The sequence below is a fragment of the Plenodomus lingam genome, assembly GCF_022343315.1.
Source record: "Plenodomus lingam strain CAN1 chromosome Unknown contig_3, whole genome shotgun sequence".
Classification (NCBI taxonomy): Eukaryota; Fungi; Ascomycota; class Dothideomycetes; order Pleosporales; family Leptosphaeriaceae; genus Plenodomus; species Plenodomus lingam.
In genome coordinates this window covers 655,692-679,808 of record NW_027093944.1, presented here as the reverse complement: position 1 = coordinate 679,808, position 24,117 = coordinate 655,692, and the positions used below count along the sequence as shown (strand labels likewise).

Genomic DNA, 24,117 nt, shown 5'->3' with positions numbered 1-24,117 from the left:
ACATCAAGTCTTGTAGCACCTGCTGGCAACTGGGTATATAAATTTGTCATTATCCACAACCACTTCTGCTTCGAAATCAGCAAAGACATACATCTATCTTCAAGCATCTTATCAACCCTTCTATAAACATCCTCTTTACGCTTTCAAGTCCCACTGTCAGTCACTATGAAGCTCAACTTCCCAACTTGTGTTCTCTTGCCACCTTGGTCTCTGTAAGTATAATTCTTTGTACTCAGAGGCGTGCTTTCTGACAGTTGGACAGGGAAAAGAAATGGTTTGCCTGTGTCTTAGCGATGTAGCAGATCAAGGTTATGCAACAGCAAACGCTTGCTGCACGGGGGGGGGGCGAAAGGGCGGCTTCACGTTTTCCGATAGCTCAATCCGCAAAGGAACATATTGGAAAGGACAATGCACTGTGGACTGTGAAATTACCGCACGGAGCTACCGCACAATCGGCGGAACCATCATGGATTCAGTGTTGCCACGCAAGCCCCGTCACCGGTATTGGGGGAAGCATTAATGGTGGACAGTGCTTTGACCCCTAGGAACGATAGGATTGCAATTGTAGCGATCTATTCGGGGGGAATGGGGCGAGTACACCTTTGCAAACGTGTTGTTGTGCGGATTCCATGGAGGTGACTGGGCACGTACAATACAACTCAAACATTCTAATTTAAGTTAATGTATTGTAACCCACACTGACCTGTACATCAACCCGTGTACCGCAAAGTTCCTCTGCTCCTATCTCTTTCATGATCCAATCATCCCATCGAACTGAATGTCTGAACCGTCAGGAACACAAATCACCATGTCTTGTGAATTCTGCATAGCTTGAAGCAGGGGAATCTTGTGGGATGCGCGTTACTGAATATGGCTTGAGTATCGCTCATACCTAAAGCATATCCCTGAAAAGATATGGAACGTACATGGGAAATTTGAGAGGAAAGACCCGTGTTGAAGTAATGGTCTGGCCTGGCTCACTGTCTAGATTGGGCATCTCTTGATACGTTTTGATAGTACATGGGCTACCTGAGCGTCGTTCGGCCCAAAAGAGCAATAGGAAGATGTATGTAAGGTAGACAATACGGGCTAAAACAGTAAGAAATAGTGGTGAGTATAAAAGTACAGAATAGGCATGATCACGAGACCACATTGCACATTGTGTACAACGGAGATGGAAAGAAACGCCTCTTAGATTCATATACCATTAGGTAGTGCAAGGTATGTCAAACGCCACGCTGTAAATGCTCACGAAACGGCTGTGATCAGAAAAAGGGCCATGGTGGAGCCATGAGAGGAAGAATCAAAGCTCAAAATTGTCCAACCAATGCTTGATGACGACCCTTCCCTCATCAAAGGCTTTTCTGTCCATACGAACAATGATTGCGGCATGCGAATGTCGGTGGTTGTGGATGAACACGGGATGTTTCTTGAAACCGACATCATCGAGTGCTTCGATCATCTTGAACTGATCCTGCGTCAGTGCCAGCGTAGGAAATTCAAGAACCATGTCTTCTTTCCCAGGCTTCTCTACCGACGTCACGTCAGAGTATAATTGCTTGCGTGTCCAGCCTGGCGAAGAGGGTTGTGTCGGTGATGCTACTTCCTCGCTACCTGCACTCAGGTAGTCCTGGCCCTGACCATTGTTTACGTTTTCGAACATATCTTCAACGTTTTGGCGCGCAGCGTTGATCATTAATGGGACGCGATACCGGCTTGCATCAATACCGGCTCGGCCTTCGGAGTGCAGGCGGATTCGCTGACTACTACGAATATGTTGTACAGCGCTGTTCATCAGGTATAGAGTTGAGCCAATAGGTATGAACACAACTAGGAACGCTGTCATGGCCACTCTCCCTAGTATCGTTTGCGTTCCAGACGTGAGGCGTTGTGCGAAGGCCTGTGGTTGCTCGAGCTCCTTTGGTGAGACTGGGTTTTCTCCGTCAACAATAACATTGTCGTATCCAGGTAGGTAATTGATTTTGACCAGTTCCGGTTTCACAAATGGGTCGGTTTGTGAGATGCCTGCAGTGTAGTACGTGACTGTCCTGTCGTTAACGACATTCGCGTAAAGACTTCTATGCTTGAATTTCGCAAGCGCCTGGATGAAGATGCTCTCTGGATCTGCAAGTATAGAGAGAAGTGACCGGCCAGTGTCCCTAAACTTGTCGATGCCAAACAGTTGTCTCCCGCTCATCGACAGCGTTCGCGCTCCCAGTACATTCCAGAGGTGGCTATGGTAGCCTTTGAGCGGCGTTCGTGTTCCGAGATGTGGGGTTGCGAATGTTGTGAAGTTCTGCTGTGGTCAGGAAAGAAGGTTGGGAAGCTCTTGACGCTAGTCACTCACCACTGGCTCGATTCTCTCGAAGAGTCCCTTGTGGTAGAGCAAGCCGACTGCATATCGTGCAATCAGTCCACCAAAAGAATAGCCAGTAAAGCTAATTTTCGTTATGTCGTGACCAGCCATGGCGAGCTCATCCAGCTTTTGCTCCACCTCATCCGCAACTCGTTCCCCGCCGGTGTCAGCGCCATCGTACGTAAAGTTGCCCGCGTTGCGCTTCGCCACCAGGACATGTAACTTGTCTTCGGGGTACCTTTCGCGCAGTGAGGTGCTAGCAAACTTGAGGTGGTCTGGGTTTCCCCATAGGCTTTGCTGGTGGTGAGTATGGTACGCTTTCCTATTTATGGTGCGGAGGCGACAAGGCCCGCAGGAGGGTCAACGTACCCGTGAACGAGAACACAGAGATGGTTTGCCTTCGTGACTGGGACCGTGGTAGTAGAAGTCGCCATGGTTGCGAGGAGTGAAAGAGTCCTGGGCTGCTCAGGCGAGGAAGTGGCCATGTAGATAATGTGTAGGGGCTTCCTTACGCTTTCATGTCGTCGCCTTGTCGGGCACAGGCAGCAAGCTTATCAGACACTGCGACGGAACGCAGTTAAGAAGGGGCTTATCACCGCAGCAGCAGCAGCAGCAGCAGCAGCAGCAGTGAAACCTTATCATGTAATGGCCGGGGGTTCGTCGGTCCCGTATGTGTGTGTGTGTGTGTGTGTGTGTGACAGCATGCGAGTGCAATGAATGGCTCTGTGCCACTGTGCAGCCTCGTTGTTTGCCACCGGATAGTGTAAGTCTGTGTCGTTAGTTTCGGGATTGAATTCCTCGTCGATGCGCCAATGAATAGGGCTAGGGCAACGTCGTCATGATGGGAAATTCGCGGGCCACGGGCCGACCAAAAGTCCGTCTTTCCCCTTGCAGGTCTAGCGCGTGTTCGGATAAGATTCCGCCCAGTCCAGGACGCGGCCGCGCCGTAAGGCTGAACCTCCTGTTGGAGCCAACTTCATCGTTCCACAGTCCACAGTCCACTGCCTTCGCCTTCACCTTCACCTCAGATCAAGAAAGCTTGGCATCTGTCGTCCTGTTCTATATACATGGTTGTCCGTTGTCGGCGTCCTCAACGAGATTCTTACTGGACTGAGGACGCGTTTTCATTCGGCGCGCCCAAAGGCCTGAGCTTCTTCCTTGCCCGGCAGCCATCGCTAAATGAAGACGCCTTGACGTGCATCACTTTTTGCTCCTCTGATCATTCACCCACTTCAGCTGGGCTGCGTGCGGAAGTCTACGGCTCGTTACATCCTCTAGTGTGCACACCGAATACGCCACAAGTATTACAGACAGTTAGAAATTGGATTTGGCCGGTATGCCCTGATTGCAAGCTTAAGCTGACTTTGTTGCAACATTTCAAGTTATGCTACATCCATCATGTGGCCTTCTGTCCCAGCACATAGGAGCTTTGGGAGCATTGCATGTCCCTCAGGTACCCGATGTGAATTACCTCACTGCATTTTTCGTCATGAAGCCCCCAAGCCATCACCTGTCCGCCTATCACCAGTACCAACGGTGGCGGCTCTAGATCTAGAGCCACAACCAAAACGACAGAAGCTGGATGAGAGTGTAAAGGAAGCCAATACAGGGCCTGTAGAGCAAAGCCCGGTCAAGCCCAATGTCTTTGTCGGATTAACCTTGCCTAACTCCAAGGAGTCGCTATCAACAACAAGCAGGGGAACACCGAACGACCAAACATCAACTTCGAAAGCAACTGTTGACATTAAAGGTCCATCATCGCTACCAGCTTCAGTGACAAGACCGGTATCACCGCCAACAACCGCTGCAGCAAAATCTCAAGCCAAGCCTGAAGCACCTATGCCGCTGATGCCACGCAAACTCGTAAAGGAGCCAGCCACATTTACCAAGCGAGTAACCCTACTCAAAGCATTACATTCCTACATGAAGCCACAAAATGAAAAGCTTCTCAAGGCAAAACAGCCAGAGGTCAAGGCTCTGCACTTGACTCCCAATCAGCTGATCAAGCTTGCGGTGGACGAAGAGGCGAGGATTGCTAGTGTGAACCAAGCCGTATATGAGAACGAACTGAAGCACCGGTTAGTGAGGCTCAAGAATATGACTCCTGAGGTTTGGGTCAAGGAGAGACGAGAAGCTTTGGCGAAAGAAAAGGGAGATATGCCTAAGAAACCCGCGCAAAAGAAAGTTGACACAGGCCTCACTCCGAAAGAGGAAATTGCGTTTCTTTCTCTGCTCAAATGTCCACTGGAAGGATTGAATGCCCATGGTTACGTTACCGAGTTGCCGGCAGAAAAAGACCTCATCGAGGCACAGAAGACACTCGACGCATCGGATTTTTGGGAGGAGTGTGATAGGTGCAGCACACGTTTTCAGGTCTTTCCCGATCGTAGAGAAGAGGACGGCGCTCTCACAACTGGTGGCCAATGTAGACACCACTGGGGCAAACGCATTTGGCCAAAAAACAAAAAGAATGCCGCTGTTCCAGAACCCACGAGGCTGACCTGTTGCAACGAAGCTGTTGGATCACCAGGCTGTACGACCCACGAAACTCACGTTTTCAATGTCAAGAGTCCGAAGCGCCTCTCACTGATCATGCCGTTCATGAAGACTCCAGAGAACGACAAGGCTCCACCGCACACGGCAGTGTGCTTCGACTGTGAGATGGGATACACAACGAATGGCCTCGAGATGATGCGATTGACCGTCGTCTCGTGGCCCACACACAAACCTATCATAGACGTCCTAGTTCGACCATTAGGGCACATATTAGATGTCAATACGCGCTTCTCGGGTATCACAGCGGAGCAATTCCTGAATGCAAAGCCATTCGACCCCGCAGACCCGAAACCGGTGCGCAAGGACTTGCGCATCGTGGACTCGCCATATGCAGCACGCGAGCTCTTCCTTTCTCACGTCTCACCAACAACGCCAATTCTAGGGCACGCTCTCGAAAACGACCTCAACACGATCCGTCTGATCCATCCTACAATTGTCGACACTGTCTTACTCTACCCCACGCGTCAAGGTCTACCATATCGCCATGGACTCCGTGCCTTAGCGAAGATGCATCTCGGAGAAAACATTCAGCAAGGAGGCGCAGCTGGTCACGACAGTTACGAGGATGCAAGGACTACTGGCGAGCTGGTTAGGTTCAAGATCAAGGAGCAATGGAAGTCGATGAAGAGTGATGGATGGATGATTAAAGACGATGGCGTGTTTCCGCCTGTGCCTGCAGGTACTCCCCCAAAGAAAGCTGAAATGCCTGGGTTGGTGCCTGTGGCCACAACAGCGGTGCTGCAGGGAACTGCAGCACAGAAGCGGAAGCTGGAGGAAGATGATTGGGAGGTGGATACGGGAGAGGATCCAGCGGCGAAAAGGAAGGCATAGCGACCTTGAGACACTCTGCAATTACATGGCATATGGAAACTCTGAAGTATTTTGGGTATGATGTTTTGATCGTAGAGTCTGGAGAGCCTATATATGATCAACGAGGACGATTGATCCGCGATTATACAGGGAACAATCTCATGCACACTGCATAGGTGCTAGATGATCTACTGCCTCAATACCAGCTGAACCATATTGTGCCTCGGGCGCCTGCCTCTAACCAGCGACACGCACTTCTATAGCCGTTGTTGCATGTCTTCCCTTGCGTTCCGTAGACTGTCATGAATTTTCCCCATTCAAGTGGAATGAGGCCATGGCCAATTCTGGAAATCCCATCCAAAGCCTTATTCATGTCCTTAAGTGAATTTTGCTCTGCATCCCGCTGAGTTGGTATCCCATCTCGTTTTGCCCCTCAGCTCTTCACCACGACTCCCTGGTTATCTAGGACCAAACCTTGCACACCCTCCAAACTCTCCTTCACTGGCTCATACAACACATCAACATCCAAATCCTTCATCACACCAATCACAACGCCCACACTCTCTATGAATCCATTGACTGCGACGCGTAACATGCGATTGGTTGTTGCTGCATAGTTGACTTGAAGAACGGACTGCTCAGTCGAAGTCTCGGGCGTGGTGAGAGAAAATGCGCGACGCACAAGAGGCGAGAGTTCCGCGTCGACTGCCAGTACGCGTTGCGCTGTGAGGGCGAGGTGGTGGGATGGGAAGGGTATGTGTAGTGTGCTAAATCCGCAGCGTCAGCCTGATCCCCCCCACCCCGTGCATGCTGTAAGAGTTTCGAGAAGGGACAAAGGCATACAGTGTGCAAGGGAAGTCCTCCTCCTTCCAGGTCTCCTTATTCCGCGCCATGGCTGCACATGTAGCTCGCTTGGCTGGTCAAGGTGTTTTCCCTTGAGGCTGAAAGATGCAAAATGCGGGGGAGGGTTGTGAGGCTTGATTGGGTTTAGTTTAGTGAACTGTGGCTGAAGCTGCCACTCGGGAGCTATGGTAAGTTTGGAGCGTATGATATCGTCATACTTCATCATCATTCCGCATTGAGAGGCCACCAAGGCATATCTTTGCACAACGGGCGCGAGCGGGTCATGGGGTCTGGAAAGGGTTCTAGCGATGGTGGTCTCGCTTTTTTGCTGCTTTTTACATACCACAAACCACCTTGAATACACTCATACAAACAATCGATACTGTTTCTACACTAGTCACCTGTGTAACTACAAACACACCATATACCTTTGCTCGGCCGAATTGATACTTCACGATACACGATTCCACAATGTTCACTCGCAACCTCACCAATATGTCCGCGCGGACAATGCGCGTAGCATCACGTTCAGTCCCAGTGTCTGTAGCGAGGCAACCATTGAGCACAAACTCGAAGACGAAGACGGACAAATACCCAGATGATAAGCACGTGGTGAACAAGACAAAAGAGGGTGATACATACAATATCCATGAGAGTAATACCAAAGAAGCTCTGGAGTGAGTAATCAGTTCTTATCATCTTCTGCACATAACGCATGCGCACAGGCACTAACACCTCCTTCCAGCTCCGCAGATAAAGGCACAGGCGGCACGGCAGTTTCGGGCTCAGATAAAACAGGCGCAGTTGACAAGGCAAAAAAGGATTTTCCTGCAGCACCTGACCCAGCGATTGGCATGCAAGATGAGAGGGGCGGAAAGGGCTACTAGAGGACCATAGATCAGGAACGTGGTGCAAGAGGAGCAGGCGATTATAGGACATATGGACATTGTTCAGTTCCTACAACGATCGATCAATCAAATAACTGATGGCCAGCTGAGCATTTCTCTCAAGAGTTGAGAGATTGCCATTCGACATTCTTTCCTGAAAACATGATGGCACACAAATCGTACAAAGCCAGTCCAAGGTTTTGCAATATCTCTTCCCTCGCGCGGATCCCGTCTTGTCAAAGTAAACGCTTGGTCGGAAAGATCAGGCACGTTGCGCCGTACTACAAACCACAAGGTCCGTGAAACTCACACGCGCCCGTGCGATGAGACCAAGGGCAAATCACACAGATAGAGTAGTACATGCACGAAATCCCCCTATAAAGGCCTACGGCACCAAGCAAACATCGGTTCTGGAGTAGAACTGGGCAGAATCCCGGAGTGATACAAGAGCAATGTCCATCGATATATCACCACGTCTAATCCTGACAGAGTAACTCGTGCTTCGTCTGACATGATTTGAGGTAATAAGTTGCTTTTCTCGCCCTGGTCTTCTCTGACTCCTTTCTTGTATTTCACCACATATCTCTCCTCTTACCACATGAACAGCTCTTTACACACTCCCCCATCCCTCCCACCTCGTCAAGAAGAAGCCAAAATATGCATACTTTGTACACACTATCACAGCACCCTATGCGACTCTCCACGGTTCTTTCCATCTCCCTGAGCTTTGCATTCGCACTCGCACGCACATTCCCCGCCCCACATCAACCCCAGCAGCGAAATTCAGGACCCTTGGCCATACCGCCAAGGCACAGCACGACTCTGAACGACGAAATGCAGATACAAGGCAAATGCACAGGATGTAGGGATTTGATTCGCGCCTGTATAAAGGTGTGTTCTATGCTCGTTGCTCGTTGCTCTGCTCTCTGTCTGGCTAACGAGAACTCGTAGAATTGCAGAAAAGAGGCGGTGTTGTGTTTTGGCGAGTGTCAGTGTGAGGTGTCCAAGCTGGGTGGGTTTTGTAGGGATGAGTGTAGGTTGGGGTGTTTGTGAGTGGGAGAGGGTGGTGCAAAGGGAGAAAGGTGGGAATGGAGGAGTGATGGATATTCTTGTTGAATCGTTGATTGGCATTTCCCCAGCATAGTATTGCTACCTACAGTACCCCTCCATCTTCATCACCTTATGATTCTAACCGAACCGTCGAACAAGTTTACAAGCGACACTGAAACAGATATCCATCCAGCATCAATCTCGTAACCCCATTCCAAAACAATAATTCCAGACCCGTCATCTCACTTCCCCCCCCCCCTCTGAGCATCTTACCTCGTTACAATTTCCACAAACAATAAGAGTGCCACTCTGCTTAAGCCTAGCAAGTCCATTATCAGATTTTGATGTCAACGGCCTTGCTCTCAACATCTTAGCGATATGTGCAATGGATGCCACACAGGCCTAAAGTCTACCAAAGACTACCGTCTGCCATACCAGTGGGGCGGGGCAGTGCAGTACCGGTATTCCGGTGGTTCATGGAGATGCTAACCTGCTACTGCGGTTGTAAGTCATATTTGTAAATGTAGATGTAAGTATGATATTTAGGATAAAAGTGAGGACAGCACGAACACACGACTACAAGGTATCTTTCTAGCCAAGTTACCGGTATTGTATTTCCAGCTAATCAAAGCATGAACCCTTCACACTGCGAGCTTCCATTCCACAGCGTGGAGAAATTCTGACGGATACAGTACAACAGTAGAACCCACGAGTCCTGATCGTGCGGAGAATGCCTGCCAGACGGCCCACAATCGGACCAGGACCAGGACCAGGACAAGGACCATGTGCGGAGGAGAAGCAAAGGGCATGAATGTTGGAGGCTAGTGAGGAGAGGGGAGTGTGGGTTCTTGATGCATGTTTTTGCCTTGGCACTGCCTGTGTAGGTACAGTACATACAACTTGGTCCACGGTAACTCCTCCTGTCCCTCTTCCCACACCAGTGGCGTTTCAACACCATGTGTCCGAGTAAAACCAGAGGGCTGTCTACGGCGGCTCCTTTGAATTCGAATCGAAGAGTGAGCTTTCATCATCATGTGCACATGCTAGGAGTAGCAGTGCATGTGAGGTAGGTAGTCCTAGACTTGGATATGTAGTCACGCAAATGACGTCTAGTGTACCGCATATAGCACTGGCAAACGCGGATGACAAAGCGCTGTTTTGGTAAGTACCAGGAGCAAAGATTGGAGACTGCAATAGGTACTGGTATGGTACAATAGGTGTGAATTTGAGCGGGCCTTTGGACTTGACGTGCAGCCGTGGAAGTGTGGAGAAATGAATGGGACTGCGGGGAGGTGTTGTGATGGTTTGATTGTTTACCGGTACCTCTTGCAGGAAACGGGACGGGGATGCGACAGCAGCGGGGAGATAGGCAAGGCAAAGCTGTTGGATATTGATGTCGATATTGATAGGTGATGAACGCGGGTTGGCTACCCACCTTGAAGTGGCCAGTTGCATTCATTCCTAGATTGCACCGTACCGCGACCACGACAGCCGCGATTGCAGGCCCAAAATCGTTGCAGTAGGTACTGTACGGTACCATGCGCCATGGTCGTCGAAAGCCAGCCAGGCCTATTCCGCGATCCCCATCACAATCATCGATGCCACTATTCCCCCCTTTTGAAACATGCTGTCTGTTGCTCATTCCCGGCCATGGGCGATACATTGTATTTGGGCAACTCGAGCCGTGCAACGAATCGCTTGTTCCTGCAACAAACAAACACCGAGCCTATTTGCCTCTTTGGGACAAACCCCCCCCCCCCATTCCTAAAGTGGGTGCACGTTAACCCCCAAACTCTCTGCCTCGCGAGCCAACGTCGGGGATCGACGAAGAGGTTTTCCTTTTTCCGTGTGGGCGATGCATTTCGTCAGTGGCGAAAAAAGTGGATTTGTTTGCTGTCGGATAATTAGGGACCGGGTACCTAGGTATATCACCAGCGGCAGTCTATCGCATATCAGTACTCTAGTAGTATGATGACTTGGTGAAATGAGCTTTCTTTTACGGAGATCGATGATCGGGTGTTTGCCAAATGAAGGACCTGGAAATGAAGTGAAATGAAATGACATTTACTTGTCGACCCTCGGCGACCTGTCATGACACGGTGGAGTGTTCCGCCAACCAGCTGCCTTGACGAGGAAATGTCGTCAACGCCCATGGGAGGGCCATGCCCATGAACAATTCCCAATCACCACACTGAACACGAGAGAGAGAGAGACGGAGAGAGAAAAGAACGGTCCATCCAATCCAAGCCTCGTTGTCCGTCTCGGCAAATCACCCTCGCTCATTCACACAAAATCCCTCCCCCTCGCTCCAAAATTCAACCTCTCCTCTTGGTTCGCTGGCAAACCAACGGGTGGAAGGATGTGGGGGCGCTCTTGTTTCAAGCATGCAACATGCACAAATCCGGCGGCCGCATGGCAATGCAGGCTGGGAGTAATGCTGCCGGGAACCGAATACGCCAATGGTAGGTGGGGACCCACCGCATGCATTTCTTCGGTGCAGACTCCCACAAACGGTCATCGACTCGTGGCACTCATGGGGCCAACGTTCCTCTTCTTCGCTCTTCTGTTGCGCGGTCATCGTCACAGTAATATGGCTCGTTGAATCATCGGCAGGTCTCCATGATCTGAGCCTGATGGATTCTCCGTGGCTGTTTTGATGAGTGCTGATGGCATGCTCTTGTCCTGTCATTCCATATAGTATACTAGCAAGAATTGTGCTTGGCGTCTCGGATACCTATCATCTGCCTAGGCACCTACTGTACAGCAAGCCGGTAGAGTACCAGAGAAGAACAAAGTGGTGTGTTGAGTCAATTGTCACACTACCTACCCTACCTACTACCTACTCTACTCTACGAGCACAACACCACCAGACCAAGGCGCCTGATCTTTCCCTTGCACAGCGACGTTGACGTGCATATAGCAATTCGCCACATTGACAACACGCATGTGCAAACGGTATATCAAACCGTGACCTGCCTTTGATGATGATGAATAATGAACATGGCCTGACCAGCCATGTCGGTGTCCTCCAAAGCAGCCGCTTCCATGATGATCTCCGCGGGCCAACACCTGAACGCTGCGGGGGTACAGCGGGCAGTCGGTGGCTTGGCAGCGGCTCGTTGCATCGTCTGTGTTGATCGTTCAGCATCTCTCTATCGTGACGAGGCTGGTGATCGAGATGGTCCGGCTTGAATCGTTGTCAAGACGCCCTCCGGGACAGGGATGTGCGTGGGCAACGGACAACCATGCCACGCCGCCACGGACCTGTGGCTCCGCTGTTTGGCGCGAGCCCGCCATTTTGCGTTGATCACTGGGGCATCCTAGGCACTTTAGTCGGCGCTATTTGCCCAGCTTGATGTTGATCTGCCTGCCGTACCGTACCTGCTGTCATACACACAACTACAGTGAGGAATTCGAGCAGGCTGGCGTTTACCGCGGTGATGGACTGAAAGCACAACGGCCGTGTAGTAGTATACTTGTGTGCAAACACTGGAATTACAAAAGGGACCTTGAAAGTTCCACAGCGACTGCTCTAGACCGTAGACGGAACTGTATGCTCTGACTTGATTTGTAATGCTACGAAAGACTCCGTCGTCTGTCTCGCTCAACGCCCATGGTGCGGAGCGCTTGGTACCAAGCTGTGGACAGACGAAAATGTACTATGTAAAAAAGCTGATGGGCTGTGAATGATGTCGACAAAGCAATAGCTAGTCATGCTCCAGCACTTGGACATGATCGGCGAAGAATGGTAATGAGCTGTGGACAAAGGAAAGGACCTCGGATAGAACGTCAAAAGTTGGCTAGGGACGTTCAAATGATCCATTGATTCAGGGAATTTTTTGTTTATGAAAAACGCCGGTGATGCTCCAATGAGATGGGTATGCAAAGAGATTCGTGAGGATGGGGCCGTAGTGATATGCCATGCTGTTTCGGGCTATGCTACGGCTTGTCTCCAATCGGCCAGTCAACTGCTACTGACTGCGGTGGCCCGACTGTGAGGGTAGTCACCGCGTCGCAGAGCTTCGTTGCGGATGAGATTCTCGACGTGTTTGGTGGCCTCGTTTGGATTGACACCGGCGGTAAGGTAGCCGTCAGTCTCATGCTCAAGTTCCAGTGGGGTGACGGCGCCAGGGCTGGCCAAAGGTGCCAGACGAGGACTGGTTGGCCCATGGCCGGTGCCTTGGGGATGACGGGTGTTGGCCAAAAGTTGCTGTTGGTAGAGGTACATTTGCCTCTGGACTTCGTACTGTCTGTTGTTGCCTCCACGGGGTGAAACTGGCATCTGTGGGCTATTGGGACCGGTCACGGGCGTTGCTGTGTGGCTTGAGTTTTGCGACGATGCGTAGTTGGCTGGATGGAATCGTGGCAGTGAGGGCAACCTGAGGTGGGCTGCGGGACCGCTGTTGGACGACTGACGTGTATTAAGTGCTGGCCTTCGTCGAGCCTGAGAGGGGATGTCGAGGGGTTGAGTCCGTGGGGAAAGAGGCGAGCTGATAGAAGGCATGTTACGGTCTCCAGTACGAGGCGACATGGTTTGGTGGTGGTGGGGGGCTGTCGGATCTGAAGATGACTCGGGAGAGCGAGGGAGATGGGGGTGTTTTCATGAAGGGGGTTCCTGGCAAGAGGCCTCTTGGAACTTTGTATGGAGGCGAAAAGGGTACGGCCCGGCGAGGCTATTCAATCGAATCCTTTACACGGGATGATGAGAGGCGGGAGGGCAGCTAAAGTAGCGTGGTAGTACCAAGTGGTAACGCACAGGGCGTCGTCCAATATATGTCAGAGCGAAAGGGTCCAGGAATGCTTGGGCCTTCGAGGACAAGCTGACGGGGGTGGCAGGGGCAGGTCGATCCGACTGAAACCAACAGCGCTGATCTTTGGCTCGCGGTAGGCCGTCGTGCTACGGTCTTCCTAAAAGGGACGGGCAGATGCGCAGCCTGACGGATCCTTGTCTCACTTGGGAGCTGGAAGGGCGAGGTGGTGGGATTGCTATGAAAACGGGGGTAATGTACATACACCACCGACTAGCGATGAAATCAGTCGCAATCTGTGTGCTGCGGGCCCGTGTGCTGCAGAGATGCGGAATGGCACCATCCGCCGACCTGGCTCCACAATATACGTGAGAGAGTGAGCAAAGGTGCGTTGGCTAGCTAAAGGCGGTAGGTAGGCGAGGGTTGGGAGTTTGTCGCGTAGGGCAACGTGGTAGGTACAGTAGTAAGTAAGTAGACTGACTACTCAGTACAACCGCGGACAGGCTCTTGTTGGCAAGTGGGGAAGAGAGAGAAGAGAGGGAGGGAGAGAGAGAGCGAGAGGGAGGGAATGAGAGCGGTAGAGTATCAGTAGAGTAGAGTAGAGTGTAGCAGAGCATAGTAGAGTACACAGTGGGGTATCGTGGGTATTTACCAGTACTGTAGCGATGCAGTAACACGGCAGACGCAGACCGCAACCTCGAGGTAGGTCCGCCGTTGAAGCTACTAAGTTGGTACCTACGTGTAGGCGCGGTGCCGTGAGTCTCCCTTGTCATTTCTCACAAGCGCCAGTTGCTTGGTTCCGCTGCGTGGTGGGGCTGCAGGTGGTGGTGCCGTCCCGCCCAAGAGAGTAGATAGAATACAAGGCCAGACTACTAACTCTCGGGGACGGATGCAATTGTCCAAGTCGCATCACTCTTAGCCATGACGCAACGCCAAAAGAAAAACAAAAGGCGCTTCGGGAAGCTCGGCTCTGGAATAACACGTGCTCGCCCAATCCCGGCGCTAAACGCGTGCAGCCTGCCACCACCTACCTACTAACTCTACAACCTTTTTTGTCTTGTGCTCGCACCAGGCCAACGCCAACGCCTTTGGAGGTAAGAGTACTCCTAGGCAGTCTGCACTCGACGTACATGCCGTACCACATCCCATGTCGTACAGCGTCCCTAGAGCAGCGACAAAGATGCCCTGCATTGCGTGCGGCCGCCTCTTGTCCCTTTGCCGGTTGGTTTCCTCTTCCACCTCGTGCACGTGCCCCCCCCCCCCTCCCTCCAAAGGATCACTTGTCCAGAAACGAAGACCAAGCAAGCACTTGTCGGCACCTACAGTTAGGCTACTAACATGATACTACTCTCCAACCCACTCCACTTCACCGTACCTGCCCCTACCTACTGACTCTACTGTCTACCATGTACCTACAAAGGCCTCACCCCGCTACTATGGTGGCCTGGCACGGCGATACTCGAGTGTGTGCGCCACTCCAGTAGCCGATACCTATCTAATGTGCCGTGGAGAAACACAACCCCCCCCCACCCCATTTCGACTTGATTCGCATATACCCGACTCCATCACACTTATCAAACAAAATAAGGTATTCATCTACTCAGCTTGCGCTTTGTGGAAATGGAGCCTCCAGCCACACTCTTTTATTTTGGCTTTGTGTATCAAATGTGAACGCAACTCTGATCCTGCTTGAGCGTTACCAACTCGCCGTCATCTTGCCACCATGTATCCGTCACTAACACTCGGGCGTATGGCATTCCGTCAGCAACGCCATCCCGCATTCGAAACCGCATCACAACACCGTCATGAAGTCCTGTTAAAGTGCGCACTAGCAGTTGCCAAAAGAACCCGCCTCGGGCCTTCTGGACTTCCTCCGCTACCGCCATTCAACGAGCCTCGGGCACCACTTGTGGGCGGCATCCGCACCATTGGTTGCAGACAGCCGCAAAAGAAAACCCACTTGCAGACCTCAAGTTCCACAGCACGAGCGTCTCATAATCTAGGTACATGATGGTCAGCTAGGTAGGTACCAGAGGGACGCGTTTGACAATGTCCCACGGCGTCGTACTACATCTTCCGAGACCCGCCGTGGCCGACCATCATGTGTCCCCCCGCCGTCGGACGTGTTCGGTGAAGCTGGTGGGCGCCGGACAGGCTCCGAATAGCACACTCGCCGCATGGGACGGTCTGATAGCTCACAATCATCATTCCCTGCAAATAAAATACCCCGATCCCAAGCGAATTAGGGGATTGGCGAGGGCCGTGGCCGTGCCATGCCTACTACGTGAACACAACTGGGAAGCAAAGTCGGTGTCTACACCATGTCGACTATTTCATGTTGCTCTTACACGCTGACACCGATCAATGTCTGGGATCGTATCATTCGAGGAGTGGATGTCTGTTTGCTACAAGCACCGTCATTTCCAAATCATCTTGCACCTAGCTTCTCCAGCGCTCGCGATCCCTGTTCTTCCCATTCTGCCTTTGATATCCACATGTTCTCCTTGTCGGCCATCTAAGCGTAATCAGTATATTCACACAACCAAAAGGCCGATCGTCGCTTACAATATTCGCCAGTACAGCGCCACCAAGGAACACCATATGCCTTCGCCGCGGTGGGTCTTCGATACGGACCTTGAATTTCTACGCCGAGTTAGGACCCTTCATCGTATGAGATGCAGTGTGACTTACGCTCAATCGTTCTGGATTTCCGCCCAAGACCTTGGTTAACCAGAGCTGCTTCAACTCCTTCTCCAATCGGCTGGGCAAACCGGGGTACATGCTACTGCCACCACTTAAGACAATGGCTTTGTATAGACTGCTTCGAACGTCGACATCCGCGGCTTGAATAGTGTTGAACAGGAATTCCGCGATACCAGGCTGCTCCACATCGACAAGGTGGGGCTGGAACAGACATTCGGGAGCCTCAAATCGCTCACTGCCCACTCGGATGACCCGACCGTCCGGCAATGTGTATGATTCCACCAATACTGTGGTGTCTTCGCTGAGGCGTTGGTCCAACTCGAGATCGTACGATACATAACAAAGCTTCTCCTTGATCTGGCGAACAGTCTCAAAGTCGGCCGTTCGGTTGAGTGCGTATCCTCTCCGCAGAAGAAGGGCAATCAGATTTCGTGTGACGTCTCGTCCGGCCACATCAAGGCGGCGTGTGAGGTGGTTCAGGACAGTACTCTCGTAGACAGGGACAATATGCGTGACACCATCTCCTGAATCGACAACGACACCAGAGGATAGTCCTTGCGCGTACAAAGCCAACACAGCCTGAATAGCCACGTACACACCGCCAAAGTTGTATCGTTCGAACATGACCTCGCACATGGTTTCGCGGTTCTTGAGCGGATTCATGGGCGGCTCGGTCAGGAGGATCTTCCGGCCGGTTGGATCTACTTTCAGCTTCTCGAAGAATGTATAGTCCCATAGCTGTTGCATATCATCCCAGCGTTTTACAATGCCATTCTCCATCTAGAGGGCGTGGTACTTGATTAGCACTGCTCGAGGCCTAGCCTGAAGGGCCCATGAATGTGCACATACGGGATAGGTGATTTGAAGCATTGAGCGCGCTGCTGCCGCCTCCTCTCCGCACATTATGTCCTTCAATTGGATGTCCCCTGCATTCTGTTCTTCGGTTCGGAGAATGGGTCGGCCGACTATGGAAGGGTATTGGTGCTCTGGGAAGTTCTGCATAGCGCTTATGAGTGACACGGCTGCTGATAGTCCATCAGTAGAGGTAGCCTACCTGTCCCGCATAGCCAACTTTGAGGAATCCGGTTCCGCCATCGAGAACTGAATGCAGAGTAAGTATAGCTACCCGGAAGACTGTGCAAGCTGCGCATACCAATAGGTACCTCGGCCATGCTGTGTGGAGCGCGAAGAAAGTGGCAAAGTGGAGAGAATAGGTGTTGGAAGCTGACAGTTGCGCCTGGGTTGCGTGCCTTGAGGTTGACGATGTTGGTGGGGCTCAGCTTGGTCCGCGCGTTCCTAAACGGGCAACCCCAGATGCCTCAAGCTAGGGGAGGCACTGAAACAACATCCCATGTCCGAATTGTTGATGTATTGCCTGTTAGAACGTCCTTTTGTGGGTGTCTACATTGATATTACGCTCTTGTATGGGGCGGACGATGTACCCATCTAGATACCTTGCCCCAATTGGGTACAAACGAGACATCTATAATCTGTCTCTAGAGTCACGAAGAGAGGGTGACGCTGCAGAGAATACGTGAAAGCTACGATCCCGACCACAATTTCTCTGAATGCATTCTACCAGATTAAATACAAATACAAATATAGATGTGCACTGCTAGGTCATGTACATATTGACATGTACCAAGTCTGTGGTCACCCACCATCGAATTCAGATACCCCAACTTAAACGGCCACAAGCGAAAGGTCCGTGCGCCGCACCACTCCCTCAATATTCGCTCCCACGTCGAACTTTCCTTCTGCAGCCGACCTCAAGTACGACACAGGAGACAAGATGCCTTTCGTAAGTATGCCTTGAATTGCCTTCGCAATGCCCCTCATACTCTCATGATTCATCATGGGAGACACCCCGCTCCGACGGCAAGTCGAGTGGAGTCTTTGCGAGTTGCTTCGAATGCGGGTTTGAAGCGCAAATCGCTGACTCTGGGATAAGTCCAAACTCCAAAAGAACGACGCGTACTTCTCGCGGTACCAAGTCAAGTACAAGCGCCGCCGTCAGGGTAAAAGTAAGTATCGTCCTGCTGCCTTCACTATTCGCATCTAACAGTGTCCCAGCCGACTACTATGCGCGCAAGCGGTTGATCACCCAGGCAAAGAACAAGTACAATGCGCCCAAGTACCGCCTGGTGGTCCGCTTCACCAACAAGGACATCATCGCCCAGATTGTCCACTCCGAGATTGGTGGTGACAAGGTCTTCATGGCCGCCTAGTACGTTCTCATGCAACTCCAATCCGTAACCCCTCTGTCAACTAACACCTTTCCAGCGCCCACGAGCTGAAGGCTTACGGTATCACTCACGGCCTCACCAACTGGTCCGCCGCTTATGCCACCGGTCTCCTCCTTGCCCGCCGCGCCCTCAAGAAGCTCGAGCTCGACAAGGACTTCGTTGGTGTTGAGGAGGCCGATGGTGAGTTCACTCTTACCGAGGCCGCCGAGGTTGACGGAGAGGAGCGCCGCCCATTCAAGGTTTTCTTGGATGTCGGTCTCACCCGTACCTCCACCGGTGCCCGTGTCTTCGGTGCCATGAAGGGATGCTCTGACGGTGGTGTCTTCGTTCCCCACTCCGAGAACCGCTTCCCGGGTTACGACATTGAAGGCAAGGAGCTTGACGCCGAGACCCTCCGCAAGTACATTTTCGGTGGTCACGTCGCCGAATACATGGAGACTCTTGCCGACGACGACGAGGAGCGCTATAAGTCCCAGTTCAGCGGCTACATTGAGGACGACATCGAGGCCGACGGTCTTGAGGAGCTCTACCAGGATGCCCACAAGCAGATCCGTGAGGACCCGTGGAAGAAGGAGGAGGGCGAGGGCGCAAAGAAGTCCAAGGAGGAGTGGGCGGCTGAGTCGAAGAAGTACAGGAGCAAGAAGCTCACCAAGGCCGAGAAGGAGGAGCGCGTCAAGGCCAAGATCGCCGAGATCACTGGTTAAGTCAATAGCTCGCTATGTACACTGCATACCATGGTGACAAAAGCACGGCTTCCGGCGTCTAGGGAGGATTGGGGGTGATGCCTGTAATGACAGGTTATCACTGCTGTACTTAGCCTTTCACGAACTCAATGAGATGATGAGACTGGCATGTCACAGTTGGCTACCACAAGCACAGGTTGACAGTTCACGTGCACTCGTTTGTTGATGCGTAGGTGTTGAGGGAATAGGAGCTGACGTAATCCGGTCGTGCTTGACTGGACCATAGTATGTATCAGCTTTGAGCTCGGGACGTGTTGTGGTGCCACGGTGCTGGCTTGGCCTACGCTGTGTCCATGGCACAGTGCAATGCTGTTCTGCTCGCCAGGTGTTTCAACTACATACATGGAAGCGTGCCTGGTACTCAACTAACACAGCATGGTACCCAGGTAAGGTAAGTCGGCTAATGTAGGATCAGCGCTTGAGCACAGTCTGATGTTTTTGTACATTCATTTGACTCGGCCCATGTGCATAGGCTGACAGCCGATTGTACTCAGTCCATCGTGTTTAGGTACCTATGTCAACAGTGAAAGCTGGGTAAAGGAAGCAGACGGCAAAGCGGGTGTGGGCGGATCAGGAGCATCGGCCAGCAACACTAAACCGAATCAGGTTCGGTTCGCTTTTGATGTGGGATCAACGTGTGCGGAGAATGGAGAAGCGAAGCGAAGACGCCAGCCGAGCCTTTCGTCATGGCAAGCAATCTAGAGTAATCAGGGACTGCTTGCACAAGTACATGCTACTATACTCTAGGTCCTCTCTGCACAGAACATAGCCAACATCGTAGAGTACCAAGGTCAGCCGAGTGTTTCTTTCGAGTGCGTGTGGAGAGAGCAGAGCTGAGCGAAGAATTGCCACAGGTTCAGGTTCCAGATCTCAGGGCTTGGGAGTCGGCGCGAAACAGAACAGATGTCTTGACCATCGGCCGGACAGTTGAAAGTCACCTGGTTGCGAACGACTTCCGACCCCGCTGATTACCTGGACCTGATCCCATTCCCGCCACATTTCCCTTGATCAGTCATCGACCTTCACACGCTTGCCCTTTCACTTGCACCGCGACACATGGCGACGTTGAGCATACGGCAATGACAACCGTCCAAGTTGCGCACGGCAGCGCGTCTGCCATGGAGGACATTCACGGAGTGGATGTGTCCTGGCTGCACCACTCGACTAGAGGTAAGGCCCGCTTACGCTTGCTGCTCCACCCAACTCGGCTCTGCGGAAACGAGTGTACGCAGGCCCTGCAGACCACCACCCTGACTAACTGCGTGCGCCTGAGTAGACCATCACCATCGCCAGCAGGCACCTTCCTCGCCAGCTCTCTCCAAAGATGCGCCCCCCAAAATGTCGTCGCATGGCGGCCTGCCCGCTCAGTCGCAAGACCAGCAAGACCAACACAACCCCGATCCGCCGCCTTCCGTTCAACTGCCGGCCTCACCACCACGCCCGTCCCCGACCACGCCCACGACCCCGACCACGGCACCCCCGATGATGAGGAGTCTGCCCAAGCGACCTGCCCTCCTTGGCCGAAGCAGTACCGAAAGGAGCGCAAACGGAACGACGCCGCCAGAGTCCAGGACCAGCTCCCGGCGCAACTCTTGGATGAGCAGCTTCAGCTCCAAATTCTCGTCGCAAAACTCCCCTGCAGTCACAACCCATGCGCAGGCCCATGGTTCGCCCGCTCCCGCCCATGGCCTGGCCAACACCGCGCCCTCTGCCAACGGCGCCCTAAATGGAATACAGGCGGCCTCGGGCACTGCCAATGGAGGTCTGGATCCCTATGTTCCCCAGCCTCCAAAGGCCTCGTTCCTCACCACTGCGCTGCGACGCCTCTCCTCTGCAAATCAAGTGAGCACCGCCGGCAAGGTCTACCCAAATGGCGGCATGTGTCCTCGCAAAGTCCTCAACGTTGATCCCAACAGAACACGCTGCCTAGTACCAGAGTTGGACCAGAACAAGTTACGTAAAGTCGCATTTTGCGTCGACGTTGAGATCGCAGGAGGTCCCAAGTACAAAGATGAGGCGGGCGCTGAGGAGCAGCAGAAGAAAAAACAAGACAAAAAAGTAAAGGAACGCAGCGAGGGCGAAGCGCTGAAGCATCCCGATGCTTTTGCAGAGAAGAAAGACATGGAAGACTCGAATGCCGCTACCCAAGAGCCAAACCTTGGCGACACGGAGCTTAATACAGACGGTGCCTCCCCCGGGGACGAGAAAGCAGAGCCGAATAGGAAGAAGGAAAAGAAGAAGCGGTCAGAAGCCGAACGTAAGGAGCGAAAGGAGAAGAAACGCAGGAGGGCCGAAGAAAACGGTACGGTGCCACTCGAATTGATCCGGAACAGTGATACAGTCAGTGGAAAGGGCTCCCCCCCGCAATCCTGCTTAGCAGCACGGCCCAGGGCTCAAGATCGACCAACTATAGATCCTCTACGGATCTATCGCAGATGCTGCCAATTGCGCGAATCTCCGATTCTGAAACGTATCAGCGACCAACTCTCGGCTCCGCGCGCTTGCTCCACATTACAGCCTGGAGTGGTCACTTGCCTCGACTTGACGGGTTCAAGATTACAGCTGGCAGACGTGTTAACACTATCTGACTGGCTTGCGATCGTCCCCGTCAAGAAGCTATTCCTTGAAGATGCGGACCTGAATGACGAGAAAACACGCCTCATCCTCGCGGGTCTCTTGGCAGCCAAGACCCCCGAACCTCCAAATCATCAGGACGCTACTGGAAATGGTGGTGCACAAGGTGCAGATACTCAGGCTGGTTCGACTGCGATCAAGAAGCTTGTTCTCAAGAACAACCCTAAGATTACCTCGGAAGGCTGGAAACACATCGCGCTTTTCATCTACATGTGCAAGTCCATCGTGGCGCTCGACGTATCAATGATACCCTTTCCAAAGCATCGACCTCAGATGGCTCTCTCACCAACAACCTCTGCAAATGGAACCTCGCACACCACAGAGTCAAGATCGAGAGATATTGCCGACATATTTTCCAAAGCCATCTCGGAACGCCTTGGTGGTTCAGAGTTGCAAGAGTTAGTAATGGCTGAATGCTCCCTGGACTCAGCAAGTATTCGCAAAATCATCGATGGCTGTATCGTTAGCGGTGTTCAGCGATTAGGGCTTGCAACAAACGACATAGACAGCGAAGGCCTGCAATACGTCACACACTACATCTGCTCCGGCGTTTGTCAAGGGATCGATCTCGGCGGGAATGATTTGCGGTCGTGGATAGATACGCTTTGTCAAAGTCTCCATCAAAGTAAGAATAATGTGCTTTGGGCCCTGTGTGTGCGGGACACAGGTTTGACGCCTAAGCTATTCAAGACTTTGCTTTTGACCCTAGTCTCCTTACCCTCGATCCGCTTTTTGGATATATCGTATAATAAGGGCCTCTTCTCTGATCCGACATCACTGTGCATACTGAGAAAGTACCTGCCAATGTTCAAAGACTTGAAGCGGCTTCATCTGATGAACGTTGATCTGAAGCCTGAGGACGCAATTGCTATAGCGGAGGTTTTACCGGATTGCCCCCAGATTGCTCATCTCAATATCCTGGAAAACCCGCAAATCTCACGAGTTGCAGCTTCGACCGACGAAGAAACGCAAGAAGAAGCAGCAGCATTATATGCTTCGCTGACACTAGCCGCTAAACTGTCACGAACTCTTGTTTGCGTGGATGTCGATGTCCCAGCACCCGAGCAAGGCCAAGTGGTGAAAGCACTCGCAAAACAGGTTGTTGCGTATTGTCTTCGCAACATTGAGGCCATCAATGAAGTACCCGAGCTGCAATCTGCGCCGAAAGAGGTCGAGCTTCCTCAGATTCTTATGCATTTTGTTGGTCCAGACGATGCATACTGTGACAATTCTAATGCTCCAACCCCTGCTCCAGATGAAGATTACATTGTAGGTGGTACCGGGATAGCAAAAGCCCTTAGCTATTGCCTATCTCATAAGTCTGCCGATCTACAAAGAATTTCTGTGCCGAACAGTGGGACTAGCACGCCTCAAAGCCGAATTCAAGAAAGTGAAGAGCCAAGCAAAGCAAGAGCGATGTCAAAGAACCTTCTCGACACTGCTCGCAACACAAGATCCAGGATCCAGCCGGCATTGGCTCGAGAGGCGAAGGCTGGTGACCATCTGTCATATCGTATGTATTACTTGGGAGATTATCCACACAACACTAACCTTGGCATAGGCCGCCTTTTATTTTTGGACCAGACTCTCGAAGGCATGATTCAGCGCTTCGAGGATGAGTATCCAGAAACGCGTCTTCAACCATTCGACACAGCCTCGTCTCAAAGCTCTGTGCCCAGCACCTCGCCACCAGCCTCGTCTGTACCCACGCTTGGTAACAGTATCCCCGAATTGAACCAACCTGAATCTGAAGAAGACGAACTCATGACCCTCCGATCACGTCACAATTCCGACGTTTCGCTTGCATCGCGCTACATGTCAGAGGAAGAAGGACGTCTTCATCGCTTTGGTCACCGCGTCCGCACCAACCTGCTCAATCCTTCTCGTCCAACGTCTGCGCATGACGAGTCGTCGTCAGCCCTACTCTCAGGCACGATGGATGATCAAGGTTTACCTGCGCACCTGATGAGCCTAAGGGAGTACTTTAGCAACTATAGTGGGAAAGAGATGCGCAATATGATCGAAGGGAAAGGCTGGGAACAGGCATTTGATCAAATTGTCGAGAACGCCGAGGAGCTTAAGAATCTTGAAAGGGAGGATCCGGCCGCTTTCAAGACGTTCAGAGAGAGTCAGATTGCAGCGCTCAAGAATCGTAATCCCGACATCTCTGCACCAGGGGAGGTGGAGCCGCACAAGAGGGGGGATGATTTTGCTATCGAGGATTGAGGCCCTCAGTACATGACCGGGCCAGGCACTGTGCGAACAGCGGGACGATATATGGAACACATAATCTACTTTATTTTGGGGGTTGATACAGGTTCATATAACGCTCGCTTGGTTTGAGCGATCCACGGGCGCACAATATACCCGGCGGGATAGGCTGGCGTACTGTCATTCTTGGGAGAAGGTGTTTTAGGTAATCATTCGAAGCTTATGCCACACTGTGTGGATCCAAGAACTAATGATAATATTTTTTCTGGACTATGAACTAAGCAGCTATTTGACCAAACATGTCTCAGACTGTGGAACGATCGACCTGTA

The 24,117-nt window shown here is 52.0% G+C and overlaps 10 protein-coding genes across 10 annotated transcripts; 5 read left to right on the top strand and 5 right to left on the bottom strand.

The window, feature by feature from the left end:
* Positions 1 to 685: 685 nt before the first annotated feature.
* Positions 686 to 3,151, bottom strand: IAQ61_007604 (uncharacterized protein). Its single transcript, XM_003842209.2, has 3 exons — positions 2,726 to 3,151; positions 2,348 to 2,648; positions 686 to 2,296 (listed from the first exon to the last, which is right to left on the bottom strand). The coding sequence occupies exons 1-3, from the start codon at positions 2,839 to 2,841 to the stop codon at positions 1,304 to 1,306; spliced, it is 1,410 nt and encodes a 469-aa protein (XP_003842257.1). The 5' UTR covers positions 2,842 to 3,151; the 3' UTR covers positions 686 to 1,303.
* A 603-nt stretch (positions 3,152 to 3,754) lies between these two features.
* Positions 3,755 to 5,743, top strand: IAQ61_007603 (uncharacterized protein; the record flags this gene model as incomplete). The annotated part of the gene is made up of 1 exon (XM_003842210.1): positions 3,755 to 5,743. One exon carries the CDS (start codon positions 3,755 to 3,757, stop codon positions 5,741 to 5,743), a length of 1,989 nt encoding a protein of 662 aa, XP_003842258.1.
* A 37-nt stretch (positions 5,744 to 5,780) lies between these two features.
* Positions 5,781 to 6,662, bottom strand: IAQ61_007602 (uncharacterized protein). The gene is made up of 2 exons (XM_003842211.2): positions 6,566 to 6,662; positions 5,781 to 6,489 (listed from the first exon to the last, which is right to left on the bottom strand). The coding sequence occupies exons 1-2, from the start codon at positions 6,613 to 6,615 to the stop codon at positions 6,156 to 6,158; spliced, it is 384 nt and encodes a 127-aa protein (XP_003842259.1). The 5' UTR covers positions 6,616 to 6,662; the 3' UTR covers positions 5,781 to 6,155.
* Positions 6,663 to 6,840: 178 nt separating this feature from the next.
* IAQ61_007601 (uncharacterized protein) lies at positions 6,841 to 7,825 on the top strand. Its single transcript, XM_003842212.2, has 2 exons — positions 6,841 to 7,242; positions 7,311 to 7,825. The coding sequence occupies exons 1-2, from the start codon at positions 7,037 to 7,039 to the stop codon at positions 7,450 to 7,452; spliced, it is 348 nt and encodes a 115-aa protein (XP_003842260.1). The 5' UTR covers positions 6,841 to 7,036; the 3' UTR covers positions 7,453 to 7,825.
* Positions 7,826 to 8,142: 317 nt separating this feature from the next.
* IAQ61_007600 (uncharacterized protein) lies at positions 8,143 to 8,678 on the top strand (the record flags this gene model as incomplete). The annotated part of the gene is made up of 3 exons (XM_066097650.1): positions 8,143 to 8,343; positions 8,404 to 8,446; positions 8,662 to 8,678. 3 exons carry the CDS (start codon positions 8,143 to 8,145, stop codon positions 8,676 to 8,678), a joined length of 261 nt encoding a protein of 86 aa, XP_065952147.1.
* Positions 8,679 to 9,486: 808 nt separating this feature from the next.
* On the bottom strand, positions 9,487 to 9,957 carry IAQ61_007599 (uncharacterized protein; the record flags this gene model as incomplete). The annotated part of the gene is made up of 1 exon (XM_066097649.1): positions 9,487 to 9,957. The coding sequence occupies one exon, from the start codon at positions 9,955 to 9,957 to the stop codon at positions 9,487 to 9,489; it is 471 nt and encodes a 156-aa protein (XP_065952146.1).
* Positions 9,958 to 12,466: 2,509 nt separating this feature from the next.
* Positions 12,467 to 13,033, bottom strand: IAQ61_007598 (uncharacterized protein; the record flags this gene model as incomplete). Its single annotated transcript, XM_003842215.2, has 1 exon — positions 12,467 to 13,033. One exon carries the CDS (start codon positions 13,031 to 13,033, stop codon positions 12,467 to 12,469), a length of 567 nt encoding a protein of 188 aa, XP_003842263.2.
* A 2,081-nt stretch (positions 13,034 to 15,114) lies between these two features.
* On the bottom strand, positions 15,115 to 17,174 carry ARP2 (Arp2/3 complex subunit, actin nucleation center). Its single transcript, XM_066097648.1, has 6 exons — positions 17,107 to 17,174; positions 17,008 to 17,054; positions 16,803 to 16,949; positions 15,942 to 16,733; positions 15,816 to 15,893; positions 15,115 to 15,765 (listed from the first exon to the last, which is right to left on the bottom strand). The coding sequence occupies exons 1-6, from the start codon at positions 17,123 to 17,125 to the stop codon at positions 15,679 to 15,681; spliced, it is 1,170 nt and encodes a 389-aa protein (XP_065952145.1). The 5' UTR covers positions 17,126 to 17,174; the 3' UTR covers positions 15,115 to 15,678.
* A 571-nt stretch (positions 17,175 to 17,745) lies between these two features.
* Positions 17,746 to 18,903, top strand: RPL5 (60S ribosomal uL18 domain-containing protein; the record flags this gene model as incomplete). The annotated part of the gene is made up of 4 exons (XM_003842218.2): positions 17,746 to 17,754; positions 17,905 to 17,977; positions 18,027 to 18,180; positions 18,237 to 18,903. 4 exons carry the CDS (start codon positions 17,746 to 17,748, stop codon positions 18,901 to 18,903), a joined length of 903 nt encoding a protein of 300 aa, XP_003842266.2.
* A 1,377-nt stretch (positions 18,904 to 20,280) lies between these two features.
* On the top strand, positions 20,281 to 23,802 carry IAQ61_007595 (uncharacterized protein; the record flags this gene model as incomplete). Its single annotated transcript, XM_003842219.2, has 2 exons — positions 20,281 to 23,089; positions 23,138 to 23,802. The coding sequence occupies 2 exons, from the start codon at positions 20,281 to 20,283 to the stop codon at positions 23,800 to 23,802; spliced, it is 3,474 nt and encodes a 1,157-aa protein (XP_003842267.2).
* Positions 23,803 to 24,117: the final 315 nt, after the last annotated feature.